Source organism: Brachypodium distachyon, chromosome 2 (assembly GCF_000005505.3).
Source record: "Brachypodium distachyon strain Bd21 chromosome 2, Brachypodium_distachyon_v3.0, whole genome shotgun sequence".
Lineage (NCBI taxonomy): Eukaryota > Viridiplantae > Streptophyta > Magnoliopsida > Poales > Poaceae > Brachypodium > Brachypodium distachyon.
In genome coordinates, this window is record NC_016132.3 from 16,967,783 (window position 1) to 16,986,883 (window position 19,101).

The 19,101-nt window shown below is 48.2% G+C and overlaps 3 protein-coding genes and 1 long non-coding RNA gene across 4 annotated transcripts; 2 read left to right on the top strand and 2 right to left on the bottom strand.

Moving 5' to 3' along the window:
* The first annotated feature begins 121 nt into the window (after positions 1 to 121).
* On the top strand, positions 122 to 1,251 carry LOC112270614. Its single transcript, XR_002962916.1, has 2 exons — positions 122 to 748; positions 830 to 1,251. It is a non-coding gene; the product is annotated as an uncharacterized LOC112270614 (long non-coding RNA).
* Positions 1,252 to 1,571: 320 nt separating this feature from the next.
* On the bottom strand, positions 1,572 to 5,819 carry LOC100822423 (leucine-rich repeat receptor-like serine/threonine-protein kinase At2g14510). Its single transcript, XM_003565971.3, has 12 exons — positions 5,547 to 5,819; positions 4,378 to 5,445; positions 4,106 to 4,247; positions 3,948 to 4,019; positions 3,783 to 3,854; positions 3,525 to 3,605; positions 3,291 to 3,451; positions 2,901 to 3,160; positions 2,671 to 2,797; positions 2,522 to 2,590; positions 2,224 to 2,416; positions 1,572 to 2,124 (listed from the first exon to the last, which is right to left on the bottom strand). Exons 1-12 carry the CDS (start codon positions 5,653 to 5,655, stop codon positions 1,794 to 1,796), a joined length of 2,685 nt encoding a protein of 894 aa, XP_003566019.3. The 5' UTR covers positions 5,656 to 5,819; the 3' UTR covers positions 1,572 to 1,793.
* Positions 5,820 to 8,034: 2,215 nt separating this feature from the next.
* Positions 8,035 to 9,293, top strand: LOC106866138. The gene has a single exon (XM_014898887.2). The coding sequence runs from the start codon at positions 8,066 to 8,068 to the stop codon at positions 9,062 to 9,064; it is 999 nt and encodes a 332-aa protein (XP_014754373.1). The 5' UTR covers positions 8,035 to 8,065; the 3' UTR covers positions 9,065 to 9,293.
* A 3,119-nt stretch (positions 9,294 to 12,412) lies between these two features.
* Positions 12,413 to 17,473, bottom strand: LOC100821497 (putative leucine-rich repeat receptor-like protein kinase At2g19210). Its single transcript, XM_003568019.4, has 12 exons — positions 17,203 to 17,473; positions 16,524 to 17,076; positions 15,956 to 16,449; positions 15,100 to 15,238; positions 14,906 to 14,977; positions 14,732 to 14,803; positions 14,570 to 14,650; positions 14,307 to 14,473; positions 13,947 to 14,215; positions 13,704 to 13,830; positions 13,436 to 13,504; positions 12,413 to 13,354 (listed from the first exon to the last, which is right to left on the bottom strand). Exons 1-12 carry the CDS (start codon positions 17,339 to 17,341, stop codon positions 12,660 to 12,662), a joined length of 2,877 nt encoding a protein of 958 aa, XP_003568067.2. The 5' UTR covers positions 17,342 to 17,473; the 3' UTR covers positions 12,413 to 12,659.
* Between the last annotated feature and the right edge of the window lie 1,628 nt (positions 17,474 to 19,101).

The following is a 19,101-nucleotide window of genomic DNA, read 5'->3' on the forward strand; positions in this document are numbered from 1 at the left end:
TATATCTTTGTACTAAGTCAAATTTCTTTAAATTTGGTCCAAATTTATAGAGTGTTTTTTTAACTAAGATCTACATTATCAAATAAGTATAATATGAAAATATATATAATAACAGATTTCATTGAAATAATTCGAGTTAGGACAAAGTATGGCTTCTTATATTTAGGAACAGAAGTAGTATATGTTGCTGCAGTTTGATCCTTGTGGGGATCATCCCCTTTTCCCGAAAAATTCCCACCCCGAAACTTTCTCCTCTCCCCGTGACTACCCTAGATCAGCGCCACCTCCTCCCTCGCTGCCGCCGGACAAAGCCGTCGCGGTGGAGGCGGCGGGGCCCTGTCTTGCGGCTTCGTTCGGTGGTGCTCGGCGAGGCGACCAGGATCTCCATGGCGGCGGTGCTTCCCTGGTCGCGACGGTCCTCGGGCCGCGGCGCGTCGGCGGTGGCGGACCCCCCTGGCCGCGGGTCATCCTGGCTAGTCTGCCTGGCTGGCTTGGCTAGGGGCTGGTCATTGGTCTATATTGCTTAAGACCGGTCTGCCCTGGTCGCTGGCCTTGGCGGCTGCACGCGGTCCCCGGTCGGTTGGCGGCGGCGTCCCTTGCGTTGGCGGGCAAGTGCAGCGGCCGGACTGGCTTTGGTGCGGGTGCGGCCGCCAGTGGGCTTTCCTCATCCTCTACAATTCTGGTAGTCGGTGTCCTTTGTCGGCTAAGCGGATTTGGTGGTGCGGGTTTGTACTGGGGGAAACCCTTGGTAAGTTGGTTTGACGTCCATGATGTCTCGTCCCATCTTTCGGGCGTTGTCGAGGTACTTTCACACCACCCCCCATTTTAGGTTCCCAAGTGAAAACTCAAAGTCCTTGGACTAGACGGTGGCGGCGCTAAAGGTGTGTGGGGGTCTTGGTTGGTGGATGGCTGCTGGAAGCATGCTCGTCGGTGGTTCTGGCTTTCCTCGTCGTTGCCAAGTTTGACAAGTTCAATGCTTTGATCATCTTCCCGAAGATGAGATAGTGGAAGACGTTGGCGGCAGATTCTAGAGTGTGTCCATACTCCACATGCTGAGAGGTTGTTTGACAGGTTGTTCCTTCGTGTGTCTTCCGGATTTGATTGTTGGGCGGTGGTGTGCGGTCAGGGCATGCTTCCCCAATAATGGCTACCTCCTTCATCAGGCTTGTAGGTATGGATTTGTGGTTTTGGCTTGATTGATCGATGTATTTTTCTTGTTAGGCTTATTAAATAAATCAACAAAATTGGTTGTGTGCATCATTTTGATGCAGAGGCCGGAGATTTCAACCTCCTTTAAAAAAAAAGTTTGATCCTTGTCAAAATCTGAATATGTCATATATTCTCAATCTTAACCCCGTGCCGAGTACGACAATTTTCTGTTTTTTAGCTATTCATCACTATCACCAAGTAAAATGAGTTCAGCTCATCATTTTTAGCCTTACAAGAAAGTGAGAAACCATTCTGATGTGGCTAGCTCCTTGGTAAATCATGGTCGGAAATGCAGGCGTCCCGTTTTCCTCTCGCGGTTTGGAGGCAGTTACTCTTACAGGATGTTTAATTACCCGGGAAAAAAAACTTGTAAATATTTACTTTCAATTCGCTCCCTTGGAAAAAAAATACATGAACATTTGCATTTCATGTGTGTATAGTAACTTTGAAATGCTCGAGAAAATTATATAAGCATTACATTTTCTTAGGGAAAATATAAGCCTTTCATATATTTTATACCACATGGACAACATAATCTTTCTTCAATCTTCACACAACATCTCTTCCCAAAACTATGCTCCGCCTCAAAGATGGTGCTGCTCCTCTAGCTCAAGGCACTCTTGCAGCTGCATCACCACATCAGTCATTGTTGGGCGTTGCGTAGGAGCTTGCACGGTGCACTTGAGCGCGACATCCGCGGCCTTCCACACGCCGTTGACATCATATTCACCTTGCATGCGCACGTCCACCACGTCTTCAATGTTGCCACGTGCAAGCCGTTGCCGCGCCCACTGGATGATGTTGGTCGGATCTGGACATTGCAGGATGGGCGTCTGCCCCGTGATCACCTCCAATAGTACGATGCCGAAGCTATACACGTCGCTCTTCACCGTCAATTGCAGAGCTGCCGCATACCTGCAAGTTTATGTACATCATTACTCTTTAGTAACTGAGTTACGGTCAGCAGCAAGTCAACCAGAAGAGAAGATGGTAGCAAGGTAGCAGCTTGTTTACTCAGGGGCAAGGTAGCCGTGCGTGCCAACCAGCCTCGCCGTGGATACGTGCGTATCACCGTCCTGACTGAAAGCCTTGAGCAAGCCAAAATCGGCAACTTTGGCCTCGAGATTCGCATTCAGCAGGATGTTGGATGTCTTCACGTCCCGGTGCACGAAAGCAGGGCTGCACGCTTTGTGCAGATACTCAAGCCCTGCACGCACATCACACCGTCGTCGACAATGATCACATTTGACAAAACATTTTATGGAATCAGCAAAGAAGTACAGTACATATTCTAGATGGGAAGAACACGTACCTTTCGCGGATTCCAGTGCAATACGGAGCCTCTGTCTCCAGGTTAAAGACCCAGCGTTGTGATCTTTCCCTGCACAAGATCGTCATCGGGTGACATCAGTATTGTCGAACTATACTTGAGGATTCCAAATGCTCGTACAAATGAGGCACCTCTAAGTTTGTCTTCGAGGTTTCCTTCGGACATGTGCTCGTAGACAAGCGCCATGCACTCCCCGTCCTTGCAGTAACCAACCATGGACACTAGATTCTTGTGGTGAATCTTCGTCAAGGTCTGAGCCTGAGCAAGAAATTAAAGGGAACAGAAATCACATGCTTGTCCCCCCAAACAGCCCGGTGACTAGTACGGAGTAGGAGTACACTTGATCAGATTCAGACGTTACCTCCGTCAGGAACTCTCTGACGCCTTGGCTGGAGGACTGGGACCGCAGCTTGACTGCCACCTGGGTGCCATCCGGCAAGAAGCCGTCGTAGACGGAGCCGAAGCCTCCCCGGCCGAGCACCCGCTGGAAGTTGCTCGTCATGGCCTCCAGCTCCCTGTACGTGAACCGGCGGTTCTCCAGCTGCAGCAGGCTGTGCTGCCCGTCGCCGTTCTGTGACGCGCTCGCTTCGTTCTGTGGCTTCACGCTGCCCTTCCCTGATCCTGATCACACGTCAAGACGACATTATTATTGACATCGTTACCTTCTAGCATCGCTATATACACATAAGTAGAACAATTGATGTTTTTTTTTTGCAGGGAAACAATTGATGTGTTGATGCCTAAGTCTAACCTTGCCTTTTCCTTGCTATGAGAAGCAGTGCTGCTAGTGCTCCTGCCACCACAACGGCAACAATTGGAACAGCAATGTAGACGGCAAGCATAGAGCTGCTCTTCTTTTTGGTGGGCTGGCAAGAGGTACCGTTGTTGCAAAGGTTTGAATTTTTGCCGTATCTACCAAAAATAAGGAAATGTTAGTACTCATTTTTGGCTACACAAGTGTGTAACAGATCTATGATGGATTAACCTGAGAGTTAGGGAGCCATCTTGGATTCTTTTCATAAGCCCGGAGGGAATGGATCCATTAAGCTGGTTACCTGTCAAATCTCTGAAGGGAGCAAATATTTGACACGTCAAGAGTAGTAGCCTAAAGTCTGTTTTGATCATGTGAATTTTCAATTTGGTAAGCTCTTGGAAAGCAAATAAATTGTGAAAATTGTAAGAGAATAGTCAGATTAATGTTACTAGATACTGATCGAAGACAATATGGATAAGAATTGCTTACAGCATCACGAGAAAGGGCAGTTCTGACAGGACATTAGGAATTGATCCTGTTAAATTGTTGTACGACAAATCCCTGAAATAACAGACAGGCATACAAAAGGTGTGAGCTTAATTTACTTGCACACTTCATCCTTTAACTGGGTTAAATTAGAAACGGCCTACTTACAAATACTTGATTACTTTTAGGTTGCCGAAGTAAGACGACATATCGCCGCTCAGACCACCCAATGACATATTTCTGCAGAAACACACGCAATGGTTAGAGTTCAGACAGACAGAGTGATCGATCCCCTTTCCTCAGTGTTTAAGCTCAGATGAACCTACAGTCTTGTGATTCTCGGAGGCATGGAAATGGCATAGCTGCAGTTCAACCCATCCCACGCAAGAGCCTTGGGAGAGCACGGGTCACCCGCCCAGTTCGTCTTCTTCACCTGATACTTAGCCTTGATCGCAGCAATGGCCGCAACTGTTTTTATTGTCGTTTTCATTTCAATAATAATTAATCAAAGACAGATAGATCAAGAACTATCACATTATCAGACCGGTGCAATCTATAGCGAGAGAATAATCAGCAAGAACAAATTAGCATCACGCACCATCCTTGGCGTCCGTGGCGACGTCGGCAATGGAGACGACAGAGAAGAACTCGGCGGCGTTGATGGTGGGCGGCAGAGTGGACTTGGCCGTGGCATTGAGCGTGAAATTGAACCGGGTGAAGCCCCGGTGCGGCTCGCCGTTGAAGAACCCGTCCGACGCGAGGTGCCGCGGCGTGTACGGCGCCTTGCTCCAGAGCGTGCCGTTGATGGCCATGTCGAACTGCCGCAGCGCGCCGCCGGACACCGCCTGGAGCTCCGCGAAGTAGAAGATGCTGACGCACCCGGGCACCCCCGGGTAGACGCGGCTCGGCACGACGTCCCACCAGAGCTCGATGGTGCCGGGCGATGCCGACCCGTTCCGTGCCGCGATGGCGGTCTGCATCACGGCCTGCGGCGCCTGGAACCGCGGGTCAGCCAGGTCCTGGATCTTCTCCGTCGTCGCGATCTCCGACCACTTATCCGGGTCGCTCCACGGGATCCAGACACGGTCATACGGGTCATCCGGGTACCTGATCAGGGACGACAAGCCATTGACGCCGAAGTTGTTCCGGTCGACGAGGACGAGCGCCTGCGTGGCGTTTGCCTGCGGGTAGAGCGTGTCCCTGAGGGGCCTGAGGTCGAGCCCGGAGATGAAGGGCGTGCCGGAGCCGGTGTCGACGAGGCAGACCTGGACGGACTCGTCGGGCACAATGGCCACGACCTCGGCGATCTGCGCGGCGCCGGGGCTCGTGATGTTGACCGTCTGCCAGAAGTTGACCCCGAGGTGGAGGTCGAAGACGGGGGGTTTGTTGAGCCCGTCGTAGTTGCCGTAGATGAAGGTGGCCCGGAGAAGGTACTTGGAGCCCCGGGCCACGGTGGAGGGAAGCGTGTAGCAGCTCCGGGGTGAGCTCGGGAAGCTGCGCACGTTGAGGTAGCGCCTGGATAAGGACGGAGTTATGTACTCGGCGGAGATGTTGTGGTTGGCGCCGGCGTCCGTGAAGGCGCCGTCCGGGACGTATGGCAGCTTCGTGGCCGCGTCCAAGTAGCCGCCTTGCTCCGGCGGCAGGCCGCAGTCGATGCTGACGAACCCTGCACGTACGTTACGTACGCTCGATTGATCAATGCACATTTCATTACGGATGGTTAGATTTGAATATTTGACGGCAGGTTAATTAATTAAGCCCACGTACCGGTGCTATCGGGGGAGCGCTGGCCGGGGACTTTAAGCACGCCGGCGAGGCCGAGCAGGAGGATTAACCACGGCCGGGACGCCATTGCTCCTCGCGCTGATAGCTTCATTTTGCTGCGTGCGCGCGCACATGCATGCCACCACTAATGAATAGGTTTGCTATTTCTCAGAAGAGACGACTCTCTAAACTAATTCTTTGACTCGGTAAACTCGTAGCTCAACGGAAACAAATGATTGGCCACGTCAGCACGCACATCGATCCAGTGGCCAGCTTCAGCTTGGCCTGTGGGTGTGTGGTCTGCCTGCGATACCGCCATGACGGTAGAGACGAGCAGAACACATGTATATGGAGTTATGGACTGAGCTGAGCAGCTTTGCACACTTGACCGAGAGTTTGTCAACGGCGCCCTCGCTGGCGGCACGGTGCTCCTACAACTCTATAATTTTCCATGCAACTACGAGCTGTTAGCCTGGTGGCCATGGACTTTTGACTTTTGCGGCGCCTCTGCACTTAATTCTCGTATACGTGACAGCTTTGTAATTGTCACCTGTATTTTCTATCAAAGCCTTAGAAATAAAAACTCCCCTATAATAATTAAAAACAGCACTTGAGTTTCTTAATTAGACCATACAAAACAGAGAAATGCACTCCCACCGTTTCTAAATCCTTGTCATGGTTACAGTTCAAATTAATTTGTACTAAAAGACGGCAAGGACTTAGGAGCGGAAGGGATTATATTTTTCACCATTTAATTGTCACGGAAGTCTAATTTTGATAACTCACTACTAGGACTAGAAAAACTTAGTACTCCAATTATCAATACCCTAGAGTTTTTATCTCTTGCTCCAGCGCGTGTGAGCGGTTTGACTATTGACATGGAAAAATATTAACCGTTGACCAAGGTCATGCCATTTGTCCAGTCATCTCAAGACTATTAAAACCCTGCAAAATAGGAAATGTGATCAATAAAGAGGCTTTTGTTCAATATGATCTAATTTGAGTACCATAGTGCACACGTAAATATTTTTTGGGAAAATGAGGGAGCACCCCAGCCTCTACATTGAATTGATACACACAACCTCATATTATTAATGTCTCGAACATCATTCATCGTATCACAAATGTAAATTCATAATACAAAAGGATGGAAAGCATTACATTTTGCCAAGCCAATTGTTGACACCTCACCCAGGCTGAATGAGGAAATCTTGCGCGACGATCTACAATTGGCTCCACCCAGACTCCAAAGTGTCCCTGACAACCGCCTGATATAATAGGGATCAAGAACAGTTTCAGTGTGACACCATATCAATCACCAATGTGTAAGCCAGTGACCGAACACATTGGTGATACTAAGCAGAGGAGGGAGATTTAAAGTCAGAAAACAACCCGCCAAAGCAAGCGCGCCATAGGGCAATCAAAGAACAAATGCTGGATGGTTTCACTTTGATCGCAAAAAACACATTTTTGCAGTCATTCCAACTACACTTAGCCAGGGTATCTTTGTGAGCATCACATCTTGACAGATGTACCGGGCAAAACAAAAATATTTTGAGACCGAGAGGCTAACAAGAGGATCTTTAAGTTTCCAAATGCCTTTATGGGGCCAACGTGACAATTCGAATTGATTAAGGCTTTGTACATAGACTTCATTGTGTTGTCGGTTTTTGACAGAACTCCACAAAACAAACCATCTAGGCCAGGAGTGAGTGAGAGAGGGAAAGGGTTTTCTAAGTCTTAGAGTGACTAGCTAGGCAGGTAGTTTCCTCTCCTGTCACTGACAGTTTCCATTTTATTTGTGTAAATCTGGGTGGCTTTGGAGACTTAATATGTTCTGATGATCAAGCAATGTTAGGGATGCAGAGGCAGCAGCTATGACGGCACCGGAAGTCATAGGCGTCCGCCTGTATGACGTGTAAAGGCCCACGTGGCGCAGCTATATATTTGCCATCCACGTGGTCGCGGAGACGGATTTTGTGGCTCAGTTCGGTCCAAACTGCAATTCGATCGATCATTGCCTTTCGGTAATTTGCGTGGTCGTTTTATATAGAGCACACAGCTAAACAAGGGATCGATTCGCCCCAAATTAATCTGCGCGTCGATCGATCCCCTTCAAAGTTCAAACACGATCGATCGATCATATCCATGGAGGAGCCGGCCGCCGGGCCCGGGAAACGCGTCCGACGAGAAATCCCATCACGCACGCCGCCGGCGATCGAGTGGACGCTCCCGGCCGACCTTATGCTGGACATAATCGCCCGCTCCGACCTCCCAACTCTCATCCGCTGCGCCGCCACCTGCAAGCTCCTCCGCCGCGACATCCTCCGCGACCCCTCCTTCCTCCTCCCCGCAGACGGAAACGGCATCGTGCCGCCCTGCTTCCTCGCCTGCCTCCACTCCCACAACGACGTCGCCGACCCGCCGCCGCCCCTCCCCTGGCCCACCCGGACCCCAATATAATCCCCCCCGCCGCCGCAGCCGCCGCGGCCTTCTCCGCCGTCGGCCATCTGTCCCCCTTCATGTCGCGCAACGCGGACGACCTCCTGGCCGAGTACTGCCCCCTGACGTCCGGCGGCGGGCTCGTGCTCCTCTGCCGCCGCCACCCGTCACCCGCCCGCTCCTCCCTCTGCGTCTACGACCCCTTCACCGGCCACCGCGTCTTCCTCCGGGCCCCGCCGGGCGCCCATGAAGGCCACCTCCGCAGCCGCAGGAGCCTCCTGCTGCTCACCGCCGCGGAGGACGGGATCGGCTTCCCCTTCCTGCTCATCTTCTTCCACGACCCGGGCATCAAGTTCTCCGGCAAAAAAAACAGCAGCAGCAGCAACGGCAACACGCGCGTCATCCAAGTCCACGTCGCCGCCGCGCCGTGCGGTGCCTTGGGGGAAGAACCCGTCGCGATACTCCGTGACGATGCCTTCTCGCAGCTCTGGCCCGAGACCCGGCCGTACCCCGTCGTCCTCCCCGGCGGCGTCATCCACTGGCTGCTGCCGCACGGCCGCGAGATCCTCACCTACGACGTCCTCGCGGCGAACCCCGGCAGCAGGGTGAAGCTCCCCGCGGCCCTCGTCAAAGCAGATAATCAAGGGCTCCTCCAGCTCCACCTGGCGTCCTACACCTCGCCGGACGACGGGCGGAAGCTGCTGAAGCTGCTCGTGGCCGACGGGCTCAAGATCTCCGTGTGGCGGCAGCTCTCTGGCGGCGGCGGTTGGGAGCTGGAGGAGGGCGTGATCGACGCGGAGGAGAAGCTGCGGGAGCTGGACCCCGACTTCGTTCCCGGCCAGCGTCCTCTGGTTGGCTTCGCGTGCTTCGGGGAGAGCAGCAGTGGCATGGTGTTGCCGATGATGCTCAAGGGTGTGTTTGCTTCCAGGTCGTCGCACCGTGTTCCGCACATCCTTGTTGATTTGGAGACCAGGGAGATGACGTGGAAGCCACGGGACTCTTCGACCGACTCCTCGGCGCTGCTAATAATGGAGGTCGACTTGCCGTCTCGGCTACGAGCCATGAAAGTTTTTTCCTAGCTAGTTCGCTAACTTTATTAATTAAACTTCCTGTACCGTCGTTGCATTGCACTGCTAACTATTTGTATAGGGCCGGAGTGTTTTACACCTAATAGTTGATCGGTTGCACACATTTTATGTATGGACGAGACTAGTGAGTGGCCGTTGGCTGGTTAAACCCAACAAGTCAACGCCCCGTATATGGCAAGTTCTCAATGATTGTCAATAAAATCAGAAACCCCCGTCCCGCTGTCTGCGTGTGTCTCTCTCAATTTTGATCACGGTGCGTCAGGTTGTCCTAGAATCGTGTCCTGCATGCATGTAGGTCCCCCTCTCGCTCGCTTTCTCTTTCTCTCCACACGTGAACTACCGCATGATTCCCATCCATAGATATGACACATGTGTAATAAATTCGAATTCAAACATTCAAAAAGCCATGACTTTCAATTTGTGCGTCGGAATTATGTTCCGTTTCACCGTCGACTCTCTCGTGACGAGACCTTCAAAACTAGATCCAAGTTGAGTATGCTTTGATTAATATTTTCTATAAAGCAACTTCTCTGTTAAACAATGCAAATTTCTCGTTTTTTTTTGCAACTTTGCTGTAGCAGTCGACAACTTTGTCCGCAGTGCTACACTGGAACAAAAGCTGCAACTTTTCTTCTAAGTTGGTAACTTTGTATTCTATTCTGGCAACTTTGCCTCCGCTGCTAAAATTGATCAAACGCTAGCAACTTTGTCTTTTGTTCTGGCAACTTGTTTGTTGCTAGAGTTGAAAAAACGATGGCAACTTTGGCTCCCGTATAAGTGGCGATTTTTGCTCGCTCTAGCAACTTTCACTTGAGCGCATACAAGTTTGATTTGTTCAATAGCAACTAGCGTTAGTGTGTCAAAATTTTTTTCTTTCGTGCCGGCAACCTTTTGTTATCTTCCGACAACTTTCTCTTCTGTACTCGCAATTTTGGCGCCTGTAGTGACAACATTGGTTCTTATACTTGCAACTTTGGCTTTGTCTTTTGTGCTCGCAACTTTTCTTCTAAGTTAAAAACTTTGTCTTATGTTCTCGCAACTTTTCTTTTAAGTTGGCAACTTTCACTCTCATGTTACCAACTTTGACTCATATGCAGGCAAATATTAGTCCCGTGGTAGCAACTTTGGTATCTATACTGGCAAAATTGACTCGCATTGTAGCAACTTTGTCTTTTAAGTAGCAACTTTGTCTTTTGTATCGTCCATTTTATCTTTTGTTCTAACAACTTTGGCTCCCACACGAGTAACATGTTTTCCTCCCATCTAGCAACTTCACTCTATCGCAGAAAACTTTGGTGTTTCAGACGAGAACTTTCACTAATGTGTTGCGGCCTTTTTCTTTTCGCAATATTGACTCCCATAGTAACAATGCTTGCTTCTATACCGGCAAGTTTGGCTCCCATTCCACACTAGAAACTTTGGCTCAACATACTGCCAATTTTGACTCTCATACTCGTAACTTTAGCTACTATGTATTCAACTTTGACTTTCTTACCAGTAGCAATTTTTGCTCAACTCTAACAACTACGGCTCCTATGCTAGCATCTTTGGTGTGCTCGGTCGTCATTTTCACTAATGTGACAACTTTGTCTTTTATGCTTGCAACTTTGACTCTCATATTACTAATTTTGGCTCCTATACCAACAATTTTCCCTCCCATACTAGTAACTTGAACTCTCGTACTAGTAATTTTGACTTCTATGTTTGCAATGTTTTGCGATCATAGTAGCAACTTTATCTTTCATAATAGCAACTTTGGCTCACGTATTAGAAACTTTGATTCTCATACAAACAACATTCCCTCTTATACGAGCAATTTTTCTCAACATACCAACAATTTCCACTCAGATACCAGTAGCTTTGACTCTTGTACTCACAATCTTCCCTTCCATACCCACAAATTTTCTTTTCATACCAGCAACTTTCCTTCACATAACACAACTTTGACTCACATACTAGTAACTTTGACTTCTGTATTTGCAATGTTGGCTCATACTAGCAACTTTGTCTCACATACTGTCACTTTGAATCTCATACTAACAACTCACATACCAATGACTTTTCCTTCGTACCGGCAACTTTCCCTCCCATAGCAGCAACTTTCCCTACCATACTAGTAATTTTGTCTTCTATATTTGCAATGTTGCCTCTCATAATGGCAACTTTGGTATTCATACTAGCAATTTTAACTCACATACTAGCAACTTTGACTTTCATACTGACAACTTGGCCCCCCATGCTAGTGGCATTTTTTGCTCTACTTTAGCAACTTACACTCCATTGTAGACATTTTTTTGGAGTGTTTGGTCAAAAAAATTTCATACGTCAAATTTGTCTTTTACGTTGTCAAGTTTGTCTTCTGAACCCAAAGTTGCAAGTACAGGAGCGAAAGTTGCTAAGATTTAAGCCAAAGTTGCCATTGGTGAAACCAAAGTATGTAGAAGAGGAACGAAAGTTGTGAAGGATGAGAAAAAATTGTTTGCAGGAGAGCCAAAGTTGCATGCAATGTGAGAAAAGTTGCTAGCATATGAGACATTGTTGCCCCAATGTCGTGAGGCAAAATTTCTCAATAAACTAGACAAAGTTGCAAAACAATTAGCCGAAGCTGCTTCTTTTTAACAAAAAGTTGCTTTTCAAAAGTCGAAACATACCCATGTGTGGTCTAGTTTTGAAGATCTCATCGAGAAAATTCCAACTCTGGAAGCGGATCGTAATTCCGACGCTTGATTCAAAAGTTATTGCTTTTTGAAATATTTTGGATTCCAAAGAAACCTCGCATGCATGCATGCCGTGCACTATACTGCTTGTGCGAGGACTAGTTGATGCATGGACCACCGCATAGTTCTAATTTTGGAGCGCACATTGTTAACACGGTCTTTTTTTTTCCTTTCTTGGGTGTGCGCCCGTAGAACACAAAAAGTGCAGCTGCACGAACTATCCTTTAGGTTTATTGTATTACTTGTACACTTGTTACATTGATTTGTTGAACTAATGAAGTTCACAAATCGGCAGATTTAGGTTCTTTCATTCTTTCAGAAGCCATGTCTCAAGAATGATGGTTTTCGGTGAAAAAAATTAGTAACAAGTATGGTTCCATGAAGTCTAAATTAACGTCGTATTAGACCCACGCAAACTGCCCTTAGGGAGAAAAAATAACGTGAGAAAAATGCCTGAATTATCTAGTCGTAATCAATAGTTGGCATAGATTCAATACTACTGCCCTAAAACGTACCCTAGAAAGTCTCTAATACTAAGAAAAATAAGCGTAAGGAAACACAACAACGCGAGTTGGAGACTAGAAAGAAGATCGAGTGTTACATTGAAAAGAACTATAGAGCGTGACCAATCACCGAGCCACCACACAATGTAGTTGCTTCAAACAATTAATACATATTTTTTTTCCTAAATCCCAACGTCAAATAACAATCAAACTATACACTCTGAATGCCTCAACATGCGGACATCTGCACTCACTTTTTGCAAAATTAACATGTTCAGAACTTTCATACATATTTTCCAAGGAATTATTTTTTAATAAAACTGACAATTTTCTTTAGACCAAATTGGTAATGAAACATATAAATCTTCAACGTGCAGCAGGACCGGTGGGCATAGTTGGCACCCTGTTGAAGTTATGCTGCATCTCAAACGCATCGCTGTTTTGGCTCACATCAGCAGATTGATTAGTGGCATAAGCACCATAGCTCAAGGTCGAGCTGTTGACGTTGCCGCTGGTGTATGAACTACTGTTTGTGTCGCCTCCAACATGTCCCTTCTCTAGCTCTACACACTCGTGCAGCTGCGCCACCACGTCGGTCATGGTGGGCCGCTGCAATGAAGCCTGTGCAGTGCACTTGAGCGCGATGTCCGCAGCCTTCCACACCCCGTTAACATCGTAATCACCACACATGCGTGCATCCACCACGTCCTCGATGTTTCCCCGTGCCAGTTGCTGGCGCGCCCATTGGATGATGCTGACATGCACTGGCTCTCGCAAGATGGCCGGCTTGCCCGTGACTAGCTCCAACAGGACGACTCCGAAGCTATACACGTCGCTCTTGGCCGTCGGCTGCATTGTTGCCTGGTACTCCGGGTCCACATACCCAGGTGTACCAACGATGTAGTTTGTGGACACATGGGTGTCACTATCGCCATTGAAGGCTTTGGACAAGCCAAAGTCGGCAATCTTGGCCTCCAATCTCGAGTTCAACAAGATGTTTGTGGCCTTGACGTCCCTGTGAATCAAAGGCGGGTTGCACCCCTTGTGTAGGTACTCTAGCCCTGAACCATCAAACCAATCGATGCTCAAGTTTTTGAAAACACAAAACATTCAACATATATACTTTCCATTCAAGTGCCCACCTTGCGCAGATTCAAGTGCGATTCGTAGTCTTTGTCTCCAGGGTAGACATTCTCTTTTGTGCTTGTTTCCTACAAGTTTGGCATTAATTTCTCTGTTGAGGGGGAAAACTTGTAAAATAAACTTGCAAGCAGAGGCTACCTCTTTTCGAAACAAAAGATCGGCATTTTGCCAGTTCCAGGTTTTCAAAGTTACACGTGTTCCCTTTTCATTTTTGAAGAAACTCTGAAATCTGAAGTTATTATACTGTGGTAAACAGAACTTGCATACCTGAAATATGCTCTTGCAGGGTCCCCTCTGACATGTATTCGTAGACAAGTGCCATGTATTCCCCATCCTTGCAGTAACCAATCATGGAGACAAGATTTTTGTGATGAATCCGGGTCAAAATTTGTGCCTGGACATACGTTTACCACTTCTCAAATTTCACTCTAACATACACACACCGCCGCCCTGAATTTGTCAAAATAAACTTCTGCCATCAAACATCAATTGCAGTGAAAAGAAGTCTACCTCAGCGAGGAACTCCTTGACACCTTGACTCGAAGAATGAGACCGCAACTTCACCGCCACCTGGGTGCCGTCCTCCAGGAAGCCATCGTAGACATACCCAAACCCTCCCCGGCCGAGCACTAGCTGGAAGTTGTTGGTTATCCTCTCAAGATCCTTGTACGTGAACCGGCGGTTCTCAAGTCGCAGCGAACTGTCACCACCAACATCACTTCCCAGCGCATAGCTTGTTGTCGTCTCGTTCTGCGGCTTCACGGAGTTGTTCATTGATCCTTCATAGGTGACATGACACAGATCACATTAATATTGTTCACGTAGGGGGCAATACAACAGATAAATGATTTGCACATGCAAAAGCCTCACCGTGCCGTTTTCGTTTTAGCAAACACAAGAGCAGTACTGTCACTGACACTATCACCACAAGCAGAACCACAGGGACAGCAATGTAGATGGCCCGCTTGCTGTTCCTCTTGGTTTTAGTAGGTTGACATGAATTTTCGTTGGTGCAAAGGTTTGGATTGTTACCATATCTAAAAAAAGAATATGATGAAACTAACTCGGATGTTTAATGGAATTTATCAAGTATCATGAATTCAAGATGGTTATTAGTATGGGGGAAAACATACCTCAGAGTGAGGGAGCCATCTTGAACTCTTTTGAGAAGTCCAGAAGGGATTGATCCATTGAGCTGGTTTCCTGACAAATCTCTACAGAAATAGCATGTTATTTACAAGGGAGGGACTCAAAGTAGAAAATGGATCAAATTTGACCAAAGTTGCCTGACTTACAGAACTGCCAATGAAGGTAACGATGAAAGTGATTCTGGAATTGAGCTCATCAACTTATTCTTTGACAGATCCCTGCAAGATAGGAAACATGATTTTTAATGTTCTTAACACATTTTTGTTGCAAAATAAATAAATTCAAACCAAGTCAAAATAGATCCAGAATTCAGAACGTACAAGTACTGGACAGCCTTGAGATTCGCGAAAGAAGACGATATATCACCACTGAGACCACTGGAGGACAGGTTTCTACAGAAGGCAGATATCCAATGTATCAGTTTCACTGCACGGCACGGTAGTTATGTAATAATCTTGCCCGATCTTTCTTGTTAATAAATTCTGTGGCGAACACAATTGTATGAAATGCTTACACGCTTATGATCCTTGGAGCGCTGGCAACGGCGTAGCTGCAGGTCAAGCTATCCCACGCCATAGTCTTGGGAACACAGGGGTCACCCATCCAGTTCTTCTTCACCTGATACTTGGCCTTGATCGCCATGATGGCAGATACTGCAGTTAATCCAAGTGCCATGCTTAATCCAGTGGCGGATATAGGTTTTTGAGACAGGGTGGTCCAGTGTATAAATTTTTATCCCAATATAAATTATAACCAGCAAATTTTTACCTCAAACATACTAGTAGTATTGAATTTGGGAAGAGAAAAAAACGGCATTGGAACAATTTTGCGATAATTTCAATTCGATCAATGAGCAAATCTTAATTCGATTCAATGAAAGACCGAGAAAAATGTCGCCGGCTCCGTGTAAGCTGCTGCCTCGTCACATGCTCACGGTGACGAAGCGTATGTTTACCGTCCGCTGGCAGTCAACGATGATGATGACGAGAAATACTATGCGATGTTACCTGCTCATGCTCGTCTGCTCGGCAAAAATACAATACGATGCCAACTTCTTGTGATCGATCGCTAGGCTGCTACAAGACCCGATCTGACGTGATGACGCGTACACTACACAACAGAAAGAAAACGAGAACTGGCCGAGAAAATGAGCTATCTGCTCGGGCTGATTTTTTTTTTGGTGGGTTTAAGATACACTAGTGTATATGTATACGGGATGTATTTTCAGGGTGGTCCATGGACCACCCTGGCCACCCTATGGATCCGCCGGTGGCTTAATCACCAGCTCTCTTAGTGCAAATTTATACTAAAATCACGACAAATATTTAAGAACGGAGGGAGACTTAGCAGTCAGTTTCTGCGTGACGTACCATCCTTGGAATCGGTGGCGATGATGGTGGTGGGGATGACAGAGAAGATCTCGACGGCGTTGATGATCGGCGGCAGCGTGGAGTTGGCGGTGGCGTTGATGGAGATGTTGTAGCGGCTGTGCCTGGAGGGGACGGTGTTGTAGGTGGCCCCGGTGTAGAGGTACTGCGGCGAGTAGCCCTCAGGGTACCACGGCTTGCCGTTAAGGTTCACGTAGAACTCGCGCACGGCCTTGTCTGGGAGGAGCTGCAGCTCGGAGAAGTGCATGATGGCGATGTACCCGGGCGACGGGTCGTTAGGCTGGGCCTCCGCTTCCCAGTAGAACTCGATGTTTCTAGAAGCATTCCGCGGCCTCACCGCCGTCTGCATCACCGCCGTCGGCGCCTCGAACAAGTCGTTGTCCACGTTCTGCACTCTGTTCTTCGTCGTTATCTCGGCCAAGTTCGCCGCGTCCACCCATGGGAACCATACCCGGTCGTGTGGATCGTCAGGGTACCTGACCGATTAATCAAGTCAGCTGAAGGTCAAGAATGGAAACTCAAGAATGAACTGCAGGTCTCGTTTGTTTACCTGACGATGGCGGTCTCGTCGGTGGGGCCAAAGTTGAACCTGGCAAGCAGGACAAGGCCCTGCGCGGCGGTGGCCTGCGGGTAGAGCGTCTTCTTGAGCGGCCTGAGGTCGATCCCGGAGATGAAGGGCGTCCCGGCGCCGGTGTTGATGAGGCAGACCTGGACGTAGTCGTCGGGCACAACCACGATGGCCTCCTCGATCAACGTCAGGCCGCGCGTCGTCATGTTGACCACCGTCCAGAAGTTGACCCCCACGTAGAGGTCGAACACGGGGGGTCTGTCCAGGCCGTCGTAGTTGCCGTACTTGAACCTTGCCCGGACCAGGTACTTGAGCCCCGGCTCGATGGACCGCAGCGTGTAGCAGTTCCTCGCGCCGTCGGGGAAGCTGCGCACGTTGTACCAGCTCCTGGCCATCGACGGCGTGACGTACTCGGCCGAGATGTTGTGGTTGGTGCCGGCGTCGGTGAAGCCGGCGTCCGTGGCGTAGGAGAGCTTGGTGGTTTCGTTCGCGTAGCCCTTCAGCCCCGGCAAGCCGCAGTCTATGCTTATGAATCCTGCATTCCCAAATCCCAAGGCACGCGCTCGATTGATCGATCAATTTGGTGCATTTGTGCATGATCCATACTTATTGTAAGTATCTATCTTCAAACAAATATTGAGCATGCCATGCGTGTATATACCTTTGCTGTCAGGCTGGGCGCGAGCTTGGAGAACGCCGCCGGCGGCGAGGCAGAGAAGCAGCAGCAGCAGCCACGGCGTGGCAGCCATGGTTCGCGGCGTTGATTGCTCCATGGAACATGCGAATGGCTGATGGGGCATAATATAGATCTGTTTTACTCTGATTAATAAGCAGGATTAAAGCTAACATACTCTGTTAGACTGTCATTAGTTGGCGCGGCTAGCTAAGTATCCTGTGTCGCAACTTGCAGCACGGAGCCGTATAGTCAGTCGCCGGGCAGCTCTACCCTCGCTGGCCACCCAAATTCAAGTGGCAACCAACCGTCGACGAGACTAGTGGATAACATGGGCGGAGAGACGACTTCCCTTAATTCGACCTCGTCAACGTCCTCTTTCTGACACAGCGCACGACTTGGAGGCCTAAATTCGGTGGACTTGGTCACTTGGTCGTGCCCTCTGTTCTTCTGACCTTTCTCTGAAGCTGGGCGCTCATATCTTTGGTTGGGACGGGAGTGTCGAGTCGTCCCAGTGAATCAAAGTTGTCAAAATATAAATATATTTATGCCTTAAAAACGTCTTAATACATGTAATATTTCGTCGTTTAATATAGGACGGAGAGAATATTTGAGTTTAGAACGCCTTTAAACAGCGGAGCGCTCTATCAGTTTATTTTATTTTCCATCTGATAGTTCTTTACAGCATTCGATCTACTCCGTATTTACAAAGTCAAATCGTTTGATCGTCGTGACATCAAAATTTCGCATCAAACATTCTTTTGTGTGTCAAACATTCCTCCGCGAGAACGTGTGAAACAATTTTTTAGTGCATACGATAAATCTTCATTTTGTTGCGACAAAAACGTTGAAAGAGATAACAACACACCTAACATGAAAAGCAACATGCATCATGGGAAAGCAACTCATCCAACGACCGAGAAATACCTTGTATAGGAGACATAGAGAGAGTCATTGCAACATAATGCTCGCATGTATGCAACAAACAACATACATGATTATGGCACACCAAAACAATACATGTAGCATAAAAAAATCACATTAATTAAACCTCCATCACCACCGCTCAAGGCCCCGGCCATAATTGTTGATTTCGCCTTGCCAAGTCCCGTCGGATCAAGCCAGATCCGAAGATCACAGACCCATTCTCCTCTGTCTCAATGCCTTCTGCAACTTGGTGCCGTGAACTCGAACTACACGACGAGGCATGCATGATGCTTTGGGAGGAGGAGGAGGCACAGATGCTCAGAACGGGGCATGCATGTATGTAATGTCAAAGCTTATAGTAATCACAAGAAATCGCTGGCTCGAACTGTCCACGAGCATCTGTGAACACTCATAGAAATCAAATGATGAGCAGCCCTGTACACTGCGCACGAAAAGTCTTCGGTCCGCCGGTCACCGGGCATCCATACATGCACGTCCTGCGCCCAGCAAAGCCATTGACTCGCACCCAAGTCAATCCATCCCATCGCCCTTGTGATCTGCTCGACCCTTCCCCAACTGGATGGCCGGACAGGCTAAGCTTATATGAACCGATTGACATGTGGTAGTGACTTCGCTAGAGCTGTTCCGCTTCTGTTCATTTTCCCGACATTTCCAGATCTTCGGACACACAATGCCTGGATTGCAATGTAGCACTACATAGCTGCACTTCTTTTTTCAGTTTTGTCAATGAGATAGGCTCCAGTTGATGGTGTATCCTAGAAAAAAAGTCAATGAAATAACAAAAACATCTCACTAAAAAATAAAACCAGTTCATTAGCTATGCACGTACATTTCGTGGATTTAAATACGCTGTAATTCTTCAGAGCTGCTCGTTTCTGGCAGTATATACGTGCAGGTTTCTTTTTTTTTTTTTGTTGAGGGCATACGTGCAGGTTTCAT

Bases quoted from the DNA above. Each gene is read 5' to 3' on its own strand.
- LOC100822423 (XM_003565971.3), bottom strand. From the start codon at position 5,655: ATGAAGCTATCAGCGCGAGGAGCAATGGCGTCCCGGCCGTGGTTAATC. The intron at 4,248-4,377 runs GTGCGTGATGCT...CAATAAAAACAG, and splicing joins CGCCACGGACGCCAAGGATG to TTGCGGCCATTGCTGCGATC. The intron at 3,855-3,947 runs GTAAGTAGGCCG...CTGTTATTTCAG, and splicing joins CTAAAAGTAATCAAGTATTT to GGATTTGTCGTACAACAATT.
- LOC106866138 (XM_014898887.2), top strand. From the start codon at position 8,066: ATGTCGCGCAACGCGGACGACCTCCTGGCCGAGTACTGCCCCCTGACG.
- LOC100821497 (XM_003568019.4), bottom strand. From the start codon at position 17,341: ATGCCCCATCAGCCATTCGCATGTTCCATGGAGCAATCAACGCCGCGA. The intron at 15,239-15,955 runs GTACGTCACGCA...GATTAACTGCAG, and splicing joins CGCCACCGATTCCAAGGATG to TATCTGCCATCATGGCGATC. The intron at 14,216-14,306 runs GTGAGGCTTTTG...TCACCTATGAAG, and splicing joins GCTAAAACGAAAACGGCACG to GATCAATGAACAACTCCGTG.